This window comes from Trichosurus vulpecula, chromosome 3 (assembly GCF_011100635.1).
Source record: "Trichosurus vulpecula isolate mTriVul1 chromosome 3, mTriVul1.pri, whole genome shotgun sequence".
NCBI classification, from domain to species: Eukaryota; Metazoa; Chordata; class Mammalia; order Diprotodontia; family Phalangeridae; genus Trichosurus; species Trichosurus vulpecula.
Window position 1 is genome coordinate 154,182,444 of NC_050575.1, and position 17,834 is coordinate 154,200,277.

The 17,834-nt window shown below is 39.5% G+C and overlaps 1 protein-coding gene across 1 annotated transcript in view; it reads right to left on the reverse strand.

Annotated features, from left to right (window-relative positions):
* The window catches only part of LOC118841847 (liver carboxylesterase 1-like), a 75,544-nt gene that overhangs the window by 44,195 nt on the left and 13,515 nt on the right, over positions 1 to 17,834 (reverse strand). The window contains exons 2-5 of the mRNA XM_036749512.1: positions 12,619 to 12,823; positions 10,984 to 11,128; positions 5,278 to 5,411; positions 2,072 to 2,225 (exon numbers count right to left, since the gene is read on the reverse strand). Of these exons, the coding sequence (XP_036605407.1) occupies positions 2,072 to 2,225; positions 5,278 to 5,411; positions 10,984 to 11,128; positions 12,619 to 12,823 (638 nt within the window). The remainder of the gene's footprint in view (positions 1 to 2,071; positions 2,226 to 5,277; positions 5,412 to 10,983; positions 11,129 to 12,618; positions 12,824 to 17,834) is intronic.

The following is a 17,834-nucleotide window of genomic DNA, read 5'->3' on the forward strand; positions in this document are numbered from 1 at the left end:
AAATAAAGTCAAAATGGGTTCATGATTTAGGAGTAAAAGTTGATACTCTAAGTAATTTGGGAAAGCAAGGAATAGTTTACTTATCAGATTTGTGGAAAAGTAAAGAATTCATGACCCAACAAGAGATAGAGAGCATTACAAAATGCAAAGTGGATAATTTTGATTATGTCAAATTGAAATGTTTTTGTACAAAAAAAGCCAATGCAACAAGAATTAGGAGGGAAGCAGAAAATTGGGAGAAAATCTTTGCAACTAGTATCTCTGATAAAGGCCTCATTTCTAAAATATACAGGGAGCTAAGCCAAATATATAGGAATACAAGCCATTCCCCAATTGAGAAATGGTCAAAGGATATGAACAGGCAGTTTTCAGAGGAAGAAATTAAAGCTATCTACAGGCATATGGAAAAATGCTCTGGATCGCTGCTGATTAGAGAAATGCAAATCAAAACAACTCTTAGATACCACATCTCTCCTGTCAGATTGGCTAAAATAACAAATCAGGAGAATGATAAATGCTGGAAAGGATGTGGGGAAATTGGAACATTGTTGCATTGCTGGTGGAGTTGCGAGCTGATCCAGCCATTTTGGAGGGCGGTGTGGAACTATGCCCAAAGGGCTATAGAAATGTTCATACCCTTTGACCCAGTAATACCACTTCTAGGGTTGTATCCCAAAGAATCACGCAAGCGGGAAAAGGACCCATATGTACAAGAATATTTATAGCAGCTCTCTTTGTGGTAGCCAAGAATTGGAAAGCAAAGGGATGCCCATCAATTGGGGAATGGCTGAACAAGCTGTGGTATATGAAGGTGATGGAATACTATTGTGCCATAAGAAATGGGGATGATGCAGACTTCATAACAACCTGGAAAAACCTACACGACATAATGCTGAGTGAGCGGAGCAGAGCCAGGAGAACGTTGTGCACAGCCACAGATATGTGGATTCCGTGAGGACCAACCCTGACATACTGCGCTTCTCTCAGCAACCTAAAGGGGCAAGGACAACTCCAGGGGACTCACGATGGAGAATGCTATCTTCATTCAGAGAAAGAACTGCGAAGTTTGAATACAGACTGAGGCACACTACTACATGCTCGCCTTTTCTGCTTCCCTTTTGTTTTTGGTTTTGGGTTTTTTTTTTGGTTTTTTTTTGGTTCTGTTTCTTCTTTTCTCATGATTCATTCCATTGGTCAAAATTCTTCTCCACGACTTGACTAGAGCATAAATTAATTCAATGCGAAGTTATACATGACAGTTATATGAGACTTCATGCCGTCTTGGGGAGGGAGGGGGGAGGGAGGGGAGAAAAACTGGAACTCAAAACTATGTAGAACCGTGTGTGGTAAACTAAAAATAAATTAAAAAAAAATAATAAAAAAAAATTATTTTTACATGTAATCAGGAAAATATTATTTGAGAAAAAAATATCTTTCCTTATACAATGTGTGATGAGGAAAAGGAACTGGGAAGATTGTCTTTATCCAGCAAATGCCCTTGCCATTCCCACCACCTCCATTGCCAGGCTCAACTTAGAGAAGGACAGAAAAATGGAAAGACAAGAGAAAGAAGAGAAAGAGCCAAGAGGCAGAAAGGAGATAAAAGAGGAGACAAAAGAGAAAACAAGAAGCAACAACAACAATAACAACAAAGAAAATAGAGGAGAAAAAACCTTTTTTATGCCCCCCCCCCCAACTTTTCAAATGTTACCTTGACAATGAAGCCTTTTTAATCTTTCAATTCAGTCAATAGCCTTCCCCTCCCCTTGTACCTCATTGAACTCTTTATTTAGAACCTTTTCGATACACTTAAATGCGATATTCTATATTGTAGGCATCTATGTTTGGGTCTTTCTCCTCTATTCAAGCGTAGCATCCATAAGTTAAATAAATTTTACATTTTTCCCATTACCTCAGTCCTATATACACAGTAGTCACATAAGTGTTTGTTGAATAAATGAGAAAAGGGAAAATAGGTAGTTAAGAGGAAAATAGGAGAGAAGGGATAGGAAAGACCTCACTCCTTGACCAAATAGTCCCTAACCATGGCATAGTACTCTTGAAAGCTCACCAATGATGAAACACTGACACTTCCTGCTGACTCCCCAAAGATGGTGACTGAGCCTGGATCGCCTCCAAAATTGGCGATGTTCTTCTGGACCCACTGGAGTGCAGCCACTTGATCTAAGTAACCCCAGTTTCCCCGGGCATGTTCATCTCCAGTGCTGCAAGGGAGAGGGGGCAACAGGTATACAATGAATTGAAAAGACAGAGAAAGGATTTCAGAGAAACAGCCACAAATCCAGAGAAGGGCCAATAACCATCCAGATAGGACAAACTTATGATATCAGAAATAGTGAGTAATGCTGAGCTTTTCCTTCTAGTGAATCCAGGTCATTTCCCCACTTTTTTTTTAACATATCTACCATATGTGTAAGTCCTGTTCCCTTACTAGCTGTGAGACCTTTGGTAAGTTATTTAGCCTTTGTCTACCTCAGTTTACTTAATTGTAAATAGAGGGAGATAATAGCATTTAGGTTATAGGAAAGATAAAAATCAAATGAGATAACACTTGTAAAAAGCACTTAGCACAGTGCCTGGCCCTTAGTAGATGATTAATAAATGTTTCTTCCTTCCTTTTCTCCCCTTCTATTCCCTTCATTATATGTAAATTTGTTGAGCACAGGGAATATGTGCTTGATTTCCAGTTAACTTCCTACCCACATTGCCCTCTGAGGGCTCTATCAAGATTGTTAACTGAATCCCCTAAAAGGGTGAATATGAAATCTCTACTTCTTTGATGCTCATCTCTTTGTAATCTCTCACCATACCATGCTGAGGCACATAACTCGCATGAGGAACATGACGCTTTGCCTTACTTAGCAAACATCTGGGGCAGGGAGCATATTTTTTCTTTTTGCTGCGTGTGTGTGTATGAAGGGTGAGTATGAGGAGCAATAAGAGAATAACTTGTCCTCCTTTTGGGGAGCACCATAAGCATGCCTTGGCATCTCAAAGCTTCTCTCTTCATGGTGCTCTTCTCCGAAGACTGCTATTCCCCCAGCTCCCTCGGGGTGAAAGCTAGTGATGGTTCTCTTTGCATAACTACACTCAAAGTTAGAGCATTCTCTTAAACACCACTATTGCCCTCCACAGACACAGTGATTTTTGCTCAAGTGAAATGATTCTTACTGGCTCAGAACATGCCTTTTTCTGATGTTGTTTCCATGCCCAAAATGCCTTCTTCTGACCTTTCTGCTCATGTTTCAGATTCTCCAGGAAACCTCTCTTTACTACTCCAATCCAGTGATTTCTCTCTCATTTGAACACCTATAACTCTGGAGCACTGGACTTGGAGTCAGAAGGTCCTAGTTCGTTTAATAACCTATATCTAATAGCTTTGGGCAAGCTGCTTAACTTCTCTGGGCCTCAGTTTCCTTATCCAGAAAATGACAGGGTTGTAGTTGATGACTTCTAAGGTCCTTGTCAGGGATATGACCCCACCTAGCACAAATTTCCTTGTACTGTTAACTTAATTTTTCAAGTGCATCTCATTTTCCCAGGTAAGCGGTGATATGGATATGCCCAAAATTTTTATAGCTGCTTCAGGGCCTAGCACAGAGCTAGATATGAACCTTGTATCTGGTACTTAGATTTCAATATGTCAAAAGGGCAGCTAGGTGGCACAGTGGATAGAGGGTCTGGCCTGGAGTCAGGAAGACTCTTCCTGAGTTCAAATCCACTCTCAGAGACTTACTAGCTGTGTGACCCTGGGCAAGTCACTTAACCCTGTTTGCCTCAGTTTCCTAATCTGTAAAATGAGCTGGAGAAGGAAGAGGCAAAACACTCTAATACCTTTGCCAAGAAAACCCCAAATGGGGTCACAAAGAGTCAAACATGACTGAAGTGATTGAACTGCAAATGTCAAAAGAGCTATGATTTCTACTAACACAGATTACAACTCCTCCACACTTTAATCTTAACTTGAATCTTCACTTGATATCCAACAATAGTGATTATCCTCTCTGAATTTAGTTAAACAACAGCTTGATAGGACCTTCCAGAATTTATATTACACTAGCATTCAAGTAAAAAAATGATTTGTTAAGCAAATACTTCAGGCAGAGATAAACTTTTATTAAGCACCTACTACACTCCAATGTCCTCCCCCAAAAAGTACCTTTTGCTTATTTTGTATTTATTCTGTACATAGATACGTTTTCTCCTACAATAGAATGTCTCCTCCTCTGGGGCAGAGGCTGTTTTGTTTTGTCTTTGTGTCCTCAGGACCTAGCATTGACCTAATAAATACTTATTAATTGATCAATTAATGAATAGCAGGTATTCAATGTAAAACCCTTAATTCAATGATAGTAACTGGTACTCCATACTACATCTCACCAATTTTAAGATGATAAGATTATAAATTTAGGGCTCAAGGACCTTAGAGGCCATTTAATCTGACTACCTCATTTTACATGAGCTAAATAAGCCTAGAGGAGTTAAGTGATTTGCTGAGGGAGTAAATGACTGAGGGAGAATTTGAACTCAGATCCTCCCCAAATTCAATGTTCTTTCTTCACTACTTGATTTCTGAGATAACAGTGACCCTGGCAATAGTTGGATGCTGATAATATGATAGATGTGATGCTACAGTCTGTGACATTAAGACTAAATTAGAAAAGAAGCCAAACAGGACCCATGTGTAGGCCATGTCCCGAAAAAGCACATGGACACATAAAAATGGTCTCTACCAGGATGAGTTCCCCATACTCATGTGTCAAGGTGATGTGGATGCAAATAGTGCCCTAAGAGTTAAAAATAATATTAAGGGTTGACTTTGTGAAGCTCCTAGTTTATTCTCTAACCTGAAGGAGTCCTAAAGTCTCTTCCCCTTATTTTGAAGTACCATAAAGCATCACCCTTATCCTGGACTACAAAATTCCTTGACTCCCTCACCCTGGGTCATAAATTTCCCCCTGTCTCCCTTATCCTTTCCTTACAAAAACAAACTCCTATTCTCTCTGTAAATTGTTAGTCCTTCTTCCAGGACTATCCAGCTTTTTTTGCATCAATAAAGCTCCCAGAGGCTGCAGAGAAGGTCTAAGCAAATTCTTTCACGCCTGAACTAGCTCTAACAACTCTAAACCTTGTCAAAGGGTTTTTGGAGAGTAGTTTCCATGGGAGAATCACAGAATTCCTGATTTGGATAGTGTCTAGTGCAGGTTTATACTGTTCAGTGTTATTTAAGGTGAGTTCTTGAATGGAAGATCTTACCTAAAGAATCCAAAGATTCCCAGGCGATACTGAATGGCCACCACTACGACATTCTCAAGAGCTGAGAGGGCCAGCCCATCATAGGTTGATGCAGCACCCACCAAAAGACCCCCTCCATGGATCCACACCATCACCTGGGTAAGTAAGGAAGAATCACATTGTTTATAGGAGCCCAGAGTTGAGAAAGCTCTCAAGAAGTCAGTTATTCTAGCCCTACTTTCAGAGATATGAAGTAATATCTAAATCACTCAGGCCAAGTGATGTACTCAAAGGTTCACAGTCTTAGAATTGAAAAGGCAGTTTGTCCAACCCCCTCATTTTACAGATAACATAACTGATGCCCTGACAGGTTAAATGACTTACCTGAAGTCACAAAGGTGGCTTTGATTTAAACCTAAATCTCTTGTCTACCAATCTTGTATTATTTCCATTGTCTCCCTCCCAGTGATATCTAGGGAGTCAGTACTGTGTAGTAGAATGGCATAGGTCTAGGAACTAGGAGACTTGGATTCTAGTCCTAGTACTTCCACTAGTTTATTGTAAGAACTTAGACAAATTCCCTTCCCTTTACAAGCCTCATTTTATATCAAAAAGAAAATGAGAATGTTGTACTAAGTAATCAGTGTTTTTATCAGCTCAGACATTCAGATTCTGAGTGTCCTGTGGTTGATAGATGGAACCAAATATGTGCTGGTAAATGTTTCCTTAAATGAAAAAAAAAATGTACACATTATGCTCTCAACTTTAGTTTGTTTGATTAACATTTTTTCCATCACTTGGATCTAGACAATCAACAAAACAGTCAAGTTCTGCTTTGTAGCATTTGTGGATTTCTGAAGTGTATAAAAATGAACAATTGGCTCATACTAGCCAGTCTGAGCAGGCTCCAGCATACTCAGGGATGGAAGGAAGGAAGAAATACCTCCCAGAAGTATTCTACCATAGCCCTGAACCAGTTTGTTCTCTGGGAGCTCTAGTATAAGATTATGCAGAGCAAAAAACAGAGACAAATAATACAGACCTTACCTCTATGGGCCTAATTTATTGGGAACAAGAACCACTGGTGATGAAGGAAAATAGAAAGTAATCCTGATCTTTCCATTCAAGTTTGATAAAAAAAAATGTGATGTTTAAAAAGTTCAAGAGACATAATTTCTGGGTAATTTAATCATTTTTAAAATAATGCCAGAATATTTATTAATAAAAGGATGGTCATTTGGCCATCTCTCCCTCAGATCAAAGACAGTCATGTCAGTGGGCTCATGGCTCACCTCTCTGGAAGATGGGTGCTCCTGAGGGTGACAATCAACTCTGATTGGTTAACAAATAATGAAAGGTGGACTTTACAGAGAAGTGAGCTCACTCCAATAAGAGGCTGAGAGTGACATCATGTCACTCTTGGCCAGAAAGACTATCCCTATATCCAGACCATGCCCAGCCTTGGGCAATCTAGACAAAGAATCTGTACCTCCCACCCAAGCCTGAACTAATTAGGTAGAGTAGCAACACCCAGAATGAAGAGAATGTTAATCCTATCTTGAGAGATTGGACAAGGAAATAGGACAGGGAAATAAAGTTGGGTTCTCCCCAATTTTAACAATGGTCTTCTAATAGGAGAGAGAAATAATAATTTCTCTGAGAAAATAGTGATGTTTGCCTTGGAGAAGACTTGGGGGAGGTGAGACTAGATAGCTGTTATCAATTATATGAAGGGTTGGCATGCCAATAAAATAAAATAAAGTAAAACAAACTTGTTATGTGTATACCCAGAAGACAGAACCAGAAACAATGATTGGAAATTACAGAGAAACAGATTCTAGCTCAATGTCAGAAAAAAAAATTTCCTATGAATTTGATTTCCCTAAAATGTGAATGGGCTGCTTCAGTTAATCTTTCATTTTTCCTCACTGGAGATCTTCAAGCAGTTGTTTGTTTACAGTTTTTTCAGGTATGTTATAGAGGAGTGGCATAGGTTGGTTAGATGATCTCTGAGTTATTTCTAGCTCAGAAATTTTATAATTAAGCTAGAGAACCTCTAGATGATGATGACCATGGAGGAGAAAGGCCTCAAAACTAGGTCCTATAAGAGTTAATTGGATGAAAAGAAGATATCTAACTTGGAGAAGATTCAGGTAGAATATGCTAACTGTTTTCATGTATATAAAAGAATGGAATAGGCTTATTAGTCCTCAAGAACAGAACTAGAACCAGAGAGCAAAACTTTAAAGGAGGCAAGTTTGGTCTCAAGACAAGGAGCAAGCTTCTAACAATTAGAGCTCTCCAACAATATGCTGGACCTTATGGAACACTGAAGTGCTGGGTATTATCTTAAGCAAAACAATTTTGATCTGTATCTCATATATGAGGAGTCAAGGGTTTTCCAACATTCCAAATTAAATAGGAAGCAGGGAGGTAGAAATATCATGGTTCAGGGCTATTCAGGCAACTATCTTCCATACTAAGAATTGGATTCAAGGCTGGTTCCAAGCTACTCTTTTCAGCTTCTAGGAGAAGCCATATACCCCTATATGCCCAGGTGATGCTATTTCCATTCTCGGAGTTGTACAAATCAAAAACAATTAAAGAAGGAGAACAAATTTAGACCTGAAAGGGACCGTAAAGATCATCCAATTCAAGCCCATAATTTTACAGATGAAGAAACTGAGGCCAAGAGAAATTATCTTTAAGAAAGTACTACAGAATACTTTCCAAAATCACTCAGAATTCTTTTAAGTTATCTATGCTACTCTTCCTCTTTCTCACTGATGTGGGTCATTGACAATTCTGGGGGAAGGAAGGAGTTGCTAATCTAATGCAGGAGCCTTAAACAGAACCAGGAGACCAGGTCTGAAGTATTGGTGGAGGAAATGAAAATATGTCCCATGGAGCATATATGACTTAGGATAAGGGTGGGAGTATAATAGCTGTCTTCAAGCATTTAACAACCCATCGTGTGGAATAGATGGAACATAATGTACAGATAGAGAACTGGCCTTCAAGTTAGGAAGATCTGGGTCCAGGTCCTGCCTTTGATATTCTGGTTGTGTGACTCTAGGCAAGCTAAGTCAAAGAGAAAATGATGACCAACAGAGGTAAAGAAAGATACTTTACCTGTAGATTCTCTACACCAGAGGTGTTAAACACTTCAGCTGGACTGAACCAGATTAAAATACAATTGGAAATATTTAACAAGATAACTATAGATACCATAGAACGTAACGTTAACTTTAGGGCAGCTGGTTGGTTCAGTGGCCTGCAGTCAGAAGACTTATCATCCTGAGTTCAAATCTGGCCTCAGAAACTTACTAAATGTGTGACCCTGGGCTAAACTTAATTTAACTCTGTTTGCTTCAGTTTCCTCATCTGTAAAGTGAATTGGAGAAGGAAATGGCAAACCACTCCTTGCTGAAAAAATCCCGAACAGGTTCATGGAGAATCCAATATGACTGAAATGACTGAACAACTATAAAATGTTAATATGTGGTTTTCTAAGTCAATATATGGCCTATACAGATCCTTATGTATGTTTTAGTCCTATTTTCTGAGTTTAACACCACTGTTCTATGCCAAAGCAATCATAATTCTAGTCTTTATCCTTTATTCTATGACAGAGAGGTTAGACTTTTTTCTGTTTTGTCAGAGAAAGCACAACTCATGATATTGGTGAAGGATTACTGAGAGACTTGGCTGCCTCAAGAGGTGGTGGGTTCCTCCTCAATGGAAGATTTTAAATAGAGCCTAGATGACCACATGTTAGAGCTGTAGAAAAAATACTTGTTCAGTCATGTTTTTGTTTTGTTTTGTTTTTGGAGGGGGGAAGGCAGGGCAATTGGGATTAAGTGACTTGCCCAAGGTCACACAGCTAGTAAGTGTATCAAGTGTCTGAGGTCGGATTTGAGCTCAGGTCCTCCTGACTCCAGGGCCAGTGCTCTACTCACTGCGCCACCTAGCTGCCTCCTCAGTCACATTTTTGACTTGATGTTTCATGGGGTACCAGTCAACTCTGAGATTCTATGATATTGTCAGAGTTTCACATCTTCCAGCTGGCAATAAGCAATGATGATGGTGATGATGATGATGATGATGATGATGATGATGATGGTGGTGGCGATGATGATGATGGCAGGTAGGTGACTCACTATACAGAGCACTAAGCCTGGAGTCAGGAAGATCTCAGTTCAAATTTGTTCTCAAACACTTCCTAACTGTGAGACCCTGGACAAGTCACTTAATCTGTTTGTTTTAGTTTTCTCATCTGCAAAATGGTGATAATGATAGCACCTCCCTCCTGGATTTGTTGTGAGGTTTAAATGAGATAATGATTATAAAGTTCTTAGCCTGGTGCCTGCCACTTAGTAAGTGCTATATACGTGTTAGCTATAATAATAACAATAAAAGTTAATATTTACATAGCACTTACCACATTCCAGGCATTGTGCTAAGTTCTGGGAGTATAAAGAAGGGCCATTCTCAAGGAGTTCACAGTCTAATGGATGAGACATGTAAACAGTAATGTATAAACAAGCTATGTGCAGTATAAATTGGAAATGATCAGCAGAAGGAAGTCACTAGAATTAAAGGGGATTGGAAAAGCCTTCCTGTAGAAGGTCAGATTTTACTTGGGACTTGAAGGAAGCCAGGAGACAGAGATGAGGAGGGAGAGCATTTTAGACATGAGGGACAGCTAGTGAACATGCCAGGGGCTGAGAGATGGAGGCCATTGTCTCTGGATCTCAGAGTGAGGGCGGTGGGGTATAAGGTATGATGAAACTGGAAAGGTATCTGTGTGGGGGAGATTATAAAGGGCTTTAAATGGAAAACAGAGGATTTTATATTTGACCGCAGAAGTGATAGAGAGTCATTGGAGTTTATTGTGTAGAGAAATGACACGGTCACTTCTGTGCTTTAGGAAAATCATTTTGCAGCTGAATGGAACATGAAATGGAGTGGGGAGAGACTTGTGACAAGAAGACCAATCAGCAGGCCATGAGTCTACTGCAATAGACTGGGTGTGAAATGATGAGGGCCTTTTCCAGTTTTAGAGGAGAAAAGGGACCTTATGTAAGAAGCGTTGCAAAGTAAAATTGACAAGTCTTAGCAACAGATTGATTATGGGGGATTAGGGGTAGAATAAGGCACCAAGGATGGCACCTAGATTGCAAACCTGAGTGACTAAGAGGATGGTGGTACCCTTGAAAGTAATATGGAAGTTGGGGAGAAGAGTGGTTTTGGGGGCCACAATAATGGATTCGGTTTTGTATATGTTGAGTTTAAGATATCTATGGGATGTCCATTTCAAGATGCCTGAAAATTGGAGATACTATTAACCAGTTGTGTGATCTTTGGACACTCTCTGGACCTCAGTTTCCTTCTCTGTAGAGGGGAAAATAACATTTGTCCCTAGGGTTGAATGAAATAATGTGGATGGAAAGAATTTTGCGAATATAAGGTATGTGTATGTTTTACTCTCACTTACCACTGTGAGTTTCCTATCACCCACCCAGGATATAATTTTAAATAAAGAAAATTGAGGTGAAGAGAGAATAGCTAAGGATCTTTAAAAAGCCATATAGCCTGACTGCTGAGAACCAAGGGGTAAGTCAGCACGCTAAGCCCCTGTGGAAGGGGGCCCTTTCTCTATCCCCTTTTACGGTAGATGCATGTAAAGACAATAAACCACCAACACCAAAGTCACAGCCTCCTTACAGGTAACTTGGTCTTCTTTGACAGGTCAGCAGGGGTATAAATGTTTAGATATAGACAGTCTTCAGACATTTTCAAGGAAATTTTTTCTTCCCGGTTGGTAAAAAGGTCAGAGAGTAATTGTCCAGAAACTAGGCCCTGGGAACACCTGTGCAATGAAACATGACAAAAACGTCATTTGTTTTCAACATCATAGATATGGAACACCAAGAGACCTTAGAGATCATCCAGCTCAACCACTTCATTTTACAGGTGGGTAAATTAAGGTCCAGAGAACACAATTGGCATCCAATAAGTGCTCCTTGGTTAACAAACTGATTGCCAAGTGCATACAAAAAAGTGGCACAGCAGGGACTCCTGGTTTCTGACTCTAAATTCAGTGCTCTTTTCTACAGTCCCACAAAAGCAGCACCTCTGGGAAATTTTACTTGAGGGTATAGACTCAAAGATCACAGATCATAATGGGTTTGGAGCTGGAAGGAACCTTAGAGGCCATCTAGTCCAACCCCTTCATTTTACAGTTGAGGAAATTGAAGCCTAAAGAGGCTAAGTGACTTGTCTAAAGTCACACAGGTTGGAGCAGAGCCAGGATGTTAACCAAGAGTCTTTGACTCCTCTGCCAATTCCTTCTCTGAATTTCTTAATGGAAAGGCTCACTATGATTTGGTTTTAAATGATTTATTTTTTTAAGTTTATAATACGGACTACTTACTTTTAATGTGTCCTTGGGCAGGCCACTCCCTGTCTAGAAACCATTTCTTTCCCTCTGGACCATGAAGGGTTTATATTAGATGATTTCTAATGTCTCTTCCAAATCTAACATTCTATAGACCACTTAGGTTTAGGGACATCGGAATGGTAAGGCTAAAGAGGATTGTAGTGAGAGAGAGGGCCCAAAGACTTTTGGTTCCTTTGGGAAATGTTGAGATATGTCCAGGGCCAGCCAAGAGCATATGTAGTAAAAAGAAGTGTTCATGCCCTTTTACTCCCCATTTTGACTTAGTATCCTCCCAATACCCTTGAACTGCCCCTAATTCCTTGGGGATCTGGAATGTCTCTCCCAGGTGCAACTTGTGCTCTGTAGATGCTGGTGATCAAAGATCAGACCCACCTCCTGCTGACTAAATAACCTCATTTGAAGAGATCAGCAATAATAGAAATTTTATGGCTCAGGAGCAGTCCTGGCATGAGGAAAGAATAGAGGTAAAGGTCATTTGCCATTGTACTTGGCAGTGTTCCCCTTCAGTAGAGAAAATTTCCACATACAAAAGAGGTGAGGGGCAATGCCTTCTAATTCCATGAAGAAAACAAACTGAAGAGCTCTTAGGAATACTAGTGTACTTGGCTGCAGTGCCCCTATCTGTTCATTTGGCTGCCACACCCCAGGGCAGCCTGATCATTTCACAGCTTTAGGGAAACCCACTGTGCAGTCCTGATAGCTTCCCCTACAAGAGACCCTCCAATCCCTGACGGGGCTTAAGCTCTGGGATGAGCAGGTTAAAGGAACAGCAGTGTTTCTCATCAAGTAAAGCAGAGGGTCCTGGCACAAAGTAAATATCATTCAAGGGCAATGGCATGATTCTCCATGTTCTCTTAACTTCTCCCATCCTCAGAAGAATCTGGAGACTGATGGCTTACATGGGTGGGTAAGTAGTGGTGCTCTTCACATAGTCCCAGGGCTCTGCAGGCTGTGGTGGAGTAAATCTCAGGGGTCCAAGAGGAGCTTTGGCAAAAGGGACACCCAGGAAAACATTGACAGTTTTGTCAAATCCTTGTAGGTTCTCAAGTTTGCCTTGGACTTTTCCATACTGAGTGTCCACAACAGGTGTTGAGGACTGTTGCCCTGTGAAAGAATGAGAGAGAGAGAGAGAGAGAGAGAGAGAGAGAGAGAGAGAGAGAGAGAGAGAGAGAGAGAGGTGATTGGATTGGAGAGGTAATATGGTAGAGTGAAAAAATCACTAGACCATGGCTCAGGAAACCTTAGTGCTAGTCCCAAGTCCATTTTTCACGAACCACATGACCTTGGGCAAGTAACTTAATCTCATTGGGTCTCTTTTTCTTCCCATATAAGAACAATATTATACTAATAATTCACACTTCTTTAGTACTTTCTAGTTTATAAAGCATCTTCCACAGCCTTGGAGTCAGGTAGCATAATTATCTCCATTTTGCATATGGAGAAACTGAAAATTCTAAAGGTTAAGTGATTTGCCCAAGGTCACATAGCAGGATAATATCTTCTAAAAACCAAAGCCTGTGCATTTTATACTCTGCCACAGTTTCCTTTACAATGATTGTTGATGGGAATGCATGAATTTTTTGGTATTTCTTCCCATGAAAACTGCATTTCTTCAGTTAATATTTAACAAGGACCTACTATGTGCTGGAAGTTGAGGATTACACAGAAGAAGAAGACCCAGTCACCTTCCTCAATGACCTTATAAGGTACTAGGAGAGATGACATACATAAACAAAATCATTGAGGATGTGTGATTTTCCCAGCTAGGGAACTACCAGGTGGAGCTCCCTCTATTACTCATTTAGGTAAGCCCTAGGATCTAATTTGAGGTACACAGAGGCCAGGTGATATGAATAGGACCACAAAGCTAGTAATTATCAAAGGCAGAGTTTGACCCTAGGTTTTCCAAGCTATAAATGTGTCATTCTCTCCATCATGACACATTGCCTCTGTGTACACAACTAATTAATACAAAATAAAATGAAATATACAAAGAAAGATAGGAACAAAGTGCCTCAGGAATACAAATGAGAGAAATTATTTCTAGCTGGGAGCTTCAGAGAAAGCTGTTGGTGGTACCACATCCTCCTAGTCACTTAGGCACTCCAGAGTTATTTGATTCCTCTCTCCCTTCAGTACCCATGTTAATTAATCCACAAGATCTGTTAGTTCTTGGTAGTGGTTAGATATTTTTATAAAAATATGGGTAAAATACTCTATAGAGAAAAAGCCCCATGAGAGCAGCAACTATGCACCTCCCTCAACACCTTGTATCTCAGCATGAAGAAGACTCATTATGAATGTTTATTAAATTAGGCCTACTTTTTAGAACTGACTTCCCCCATACAACTAGGCCTCCCCTTTTAGAACTTGGCATGTCCTTCTGAAGGACTTCAAAAAGAGAGGAAAAATAAACTTATAAGTGATTATACACAGTCACTTGTGAGCAAGAGGGGCATCTTAGTGGATTGAGGGGAACATGCCAAACGCAACCTTGGTGGAGGGAAAAGTGCTTAGTTGGGATTTTCTGACATTATCTAGAAGGCTAATAGAACATTTGGACAGCAGTCCAGAAGTCTTTGCCTTTGATCCGCGGAAGTTTTTGTACTTTGGGCTATAGAAATAGTTCTTAGGCAAAAATCTTGATTTAGTAAAACTTGTAGTCACACCTGGGATTAGGAACACAGATTTGTGGGGCCTAATTGAGGAGGTTGGGCCGAAGTATGGGATTAAATGAGGTGGCACAAGTTCCAGGTTGCCTGGCCAGTTGGCACCTTTCTGGCTACCTAAAATTGGTAGAAATGCTCCATTGGCATTGAGCCAAGCAAAAGTGATACAAGTGGGTATCAGAAGGTCTAAATTTAGTTAGAAGCCATGAGGATTGACTTGATATGGTCACTCAAGTAAAATGGGCTACAGCTTGGGTTGTCCTGTTGGGTCTTTACCAGCAGAGACCTGGGTCTGGAAGAAAGAAGCAAAAAATGGGCAGCCCTAGTAATAAGTGGCAAGGGCATACTAGATTGGACTATAGGACTCAGGTCCTCCTACAAGAAGTTTGCTACCTGAAATATCAAGTCTGTCAGTTCCTCATCCAGGCTCTAGTCTATACACTCTGCAATGATATGTACAGTAACACCAGTGCTATCAGGTTATCCTGTAGAGACCATTGCTACTGTTTGTATCTTTTAGTGACTCAAGAGATTCTTGAAGAACTTGGCTGTTTAGCTTTCATTCTGGAGAGATGGCTGAGTAATAACTTGAGAGAAACTGTGAGAACACAAAAAGAGAATAAAGGGCATTGCTTTTTTGGAGAGAACTGTTTTAACCATGATCTTGGTAAGAAGATGAAGAAAATTCTTAAAGGACCAGAGGATGTGGAATGGACCTGTGAATTTATTGATAGAAGATACTCCCAGATGAAGAATGGCTTTTTCTTACCAATTTAGTCTTAGAGCAGGGTTGTCCAACCTTAGGTTATCTTAGGGCCACATTAAAATAAAACAATTATTTGAGGGCTGCACTCAGAATAAAAAATACAGCACACTAATAGAAAATAGGGGAACACAGGTCATCAATATGACAGGCGAAAGCACGAAGCACGAAAGCAAACACAAAACAATAAAGTGACAACACAACAGTATGAAGGTAGGTGCATACTGAGTAGTCTTCATTGTACAGACGGAACATATCCCACAGATCAATTGATATGTTCCATCCATAATACTACTTGAAAACACCAAAGAAAATTTATATCCATGAAATTACTTATTAGTGAAGGAATTAAAAAAATCTAATACACATTCCATGCAAATTATTATTTTATTTTTTCACTTGTGAAAATTAAACCCACAGACTGGCTTCATAAAATATCACTGTGGACTACATGCTGCCATATTTTGGACAGCCCTGGTCTTAGAGAGTTGCCCAGAGCAAGGAGAGGATAGTAGTATCCTGAGGGAATTGAATCGCAGACTATGAACAGGATTGTGAAGTGTCCAAGTAGCTGATCAGGATAGATTTAGAATCTTAAGAGACCGTCCAGCTCAAATGCTTCATTTTATAGATGAGGAATCCAACGTCCAGAAAATATAATGGGCATCTAATAAGTACTTGTTGATGTACAGATTGTATGCAAATAAGTAGCATAGATGGACTCCTGATTTCTCTGACTCGAAATTCAATGCTCTTTTCTATTGTCTCACAGAGCAGCACCTCTAAGAAAGTAGTTGTATTTATGGTTAGAGGTGATTGACTGTGAACCTTCTCAGAACATTATTAAGCATTATAAAAATTATGCTTTTAAGTAATTATTTGTCACATTGTTTAAGATGTATAGCCAGTAGTTTTGATGTTTATTTAAGCCTAGAAGTTTGGAGGTTTTGAGAGATAGGGCATAGATAGATAGATAGTAGATAGATACAATGTTTTGGGGAAAATATGTTTCTTTAGCTTACTAAATGAATAACATTTACTGAATGGGGATGAGCTTTAAAGCAAACTGATTAGTTAATGAGAGTCTTCAATTTTAGTAATTATTAAGAAAATTCCCAAGCATACTTACAGATTAACTTAGAACTCAGGATAAGTATCAACTTGTAAGGAGGCAAATAGCAGGCTGAGAGGTGACACAATATATAGGTGGAATGTGGAAGAGTTTACCCCAAAATTCTGCTACACACAGGAGGAAGCTTTATGTCTGAGATTTATATATATATTTCTCTCCCATGCAAAAGTTCTCATAGATTCATAAATGCAAAGTTGCTGACAATCAATGCTGTCAATTGTTGATATTAACTTACTTTTTTACATTTTGATTGGTAATCGCTATAACTATTAGTTTATTCCTTATATAGATTCTTTAGATTTATTATTTTGATAAATTCTTTATTACATGTCATATGTTACATAGATTTCATGTTAAGTAATTGGTTAACCTTATTGGTTTGCTACTTATAACTTTTATATCACCTCTATTTTAAATTGGAATACGTGATGTTTAAAAAGTATTGTGATGTATTTATAAGGGAAATTCATTAAGGGTCCCCTAATTTTAGGAGAGATCTAGAAAATAACAACAGTGTTCTAAGAATATTTAAAAGAAAGGTAAGTAGCAAATAACAACGGTGATATAAGAATATTTAAAAGAAAGGTCAGTAGCATCACAAAAGTGGCAGACTCTGATTTAGGAAAGAGGGACACATTAATGAAGAGTCTTATAGGTCTGGCTTATGGACCTATAGGAAGTATAAGATTTTCTGAGCCTGATATCACATGATGGACTTATTCCTGAAAACCTGAGAAGTATTTGGGGAGTAACAAAATAGTAGGTCATCTATATGCTGCATTCATTGAATCTGGATTTGAAAGCAGAGGGGGAACTCTGTCTTCCTTTGTAAATGCATGTGAAATTCATGTTACAGAAATTCCTATGAGATAGGTAACTAACTACAAAACAGTTTCCATTCTTTCCTCCTTTGGGACTTAGAAGCTTAGTTCTGGGGGATGGTTTGGTGATCACTTTCAGCATAAATAATCAAGATCTTCTGGCCATTCCAGGGTTGAGAGAAGGGGACAGGCCATAATTAAGTCCCCACCAGGGGAAGGAATTGTAGCTAGTGACTGCATCAGGGTGTCAAGTGAGGGAAATTATGGGCACAGTATTGTAAAGGGAGCTTGGCACCTATCTACAATGAATTGTACACTCCAGACCCCATGATATTTCAATGATGGGAGTGACTTCATGTGGTACCACAAACAGAGGTTAAGGAAGAATGGCCCCTCTGTGGGGATATGTGGAGTGTGGCACTCAGATAATAAAACTGATCACTAGGACCTTCTAATCAGGGAGATGGCAATCCAATTTGACTAATCTCCCCAAGAGTTGAGGGGACCAGGACTAATGTATTTTGGTTCTGGAAGCTGGAGGAGAAATTTTCTTTCATTCTGCAAAGCAGAGTATGAAAAGACTAAGTGGCTAGACATGAATTGATTCTCCTCCTACAAGTATGTTGAACAAAAGCCGTAAAAAGGCAATATACGCTAATGAGAACTTAATCTGAAGGCTACCTTAAAAAATGGATAGAGACGCAGATTCCACATGTACCAGTTGGCCGTA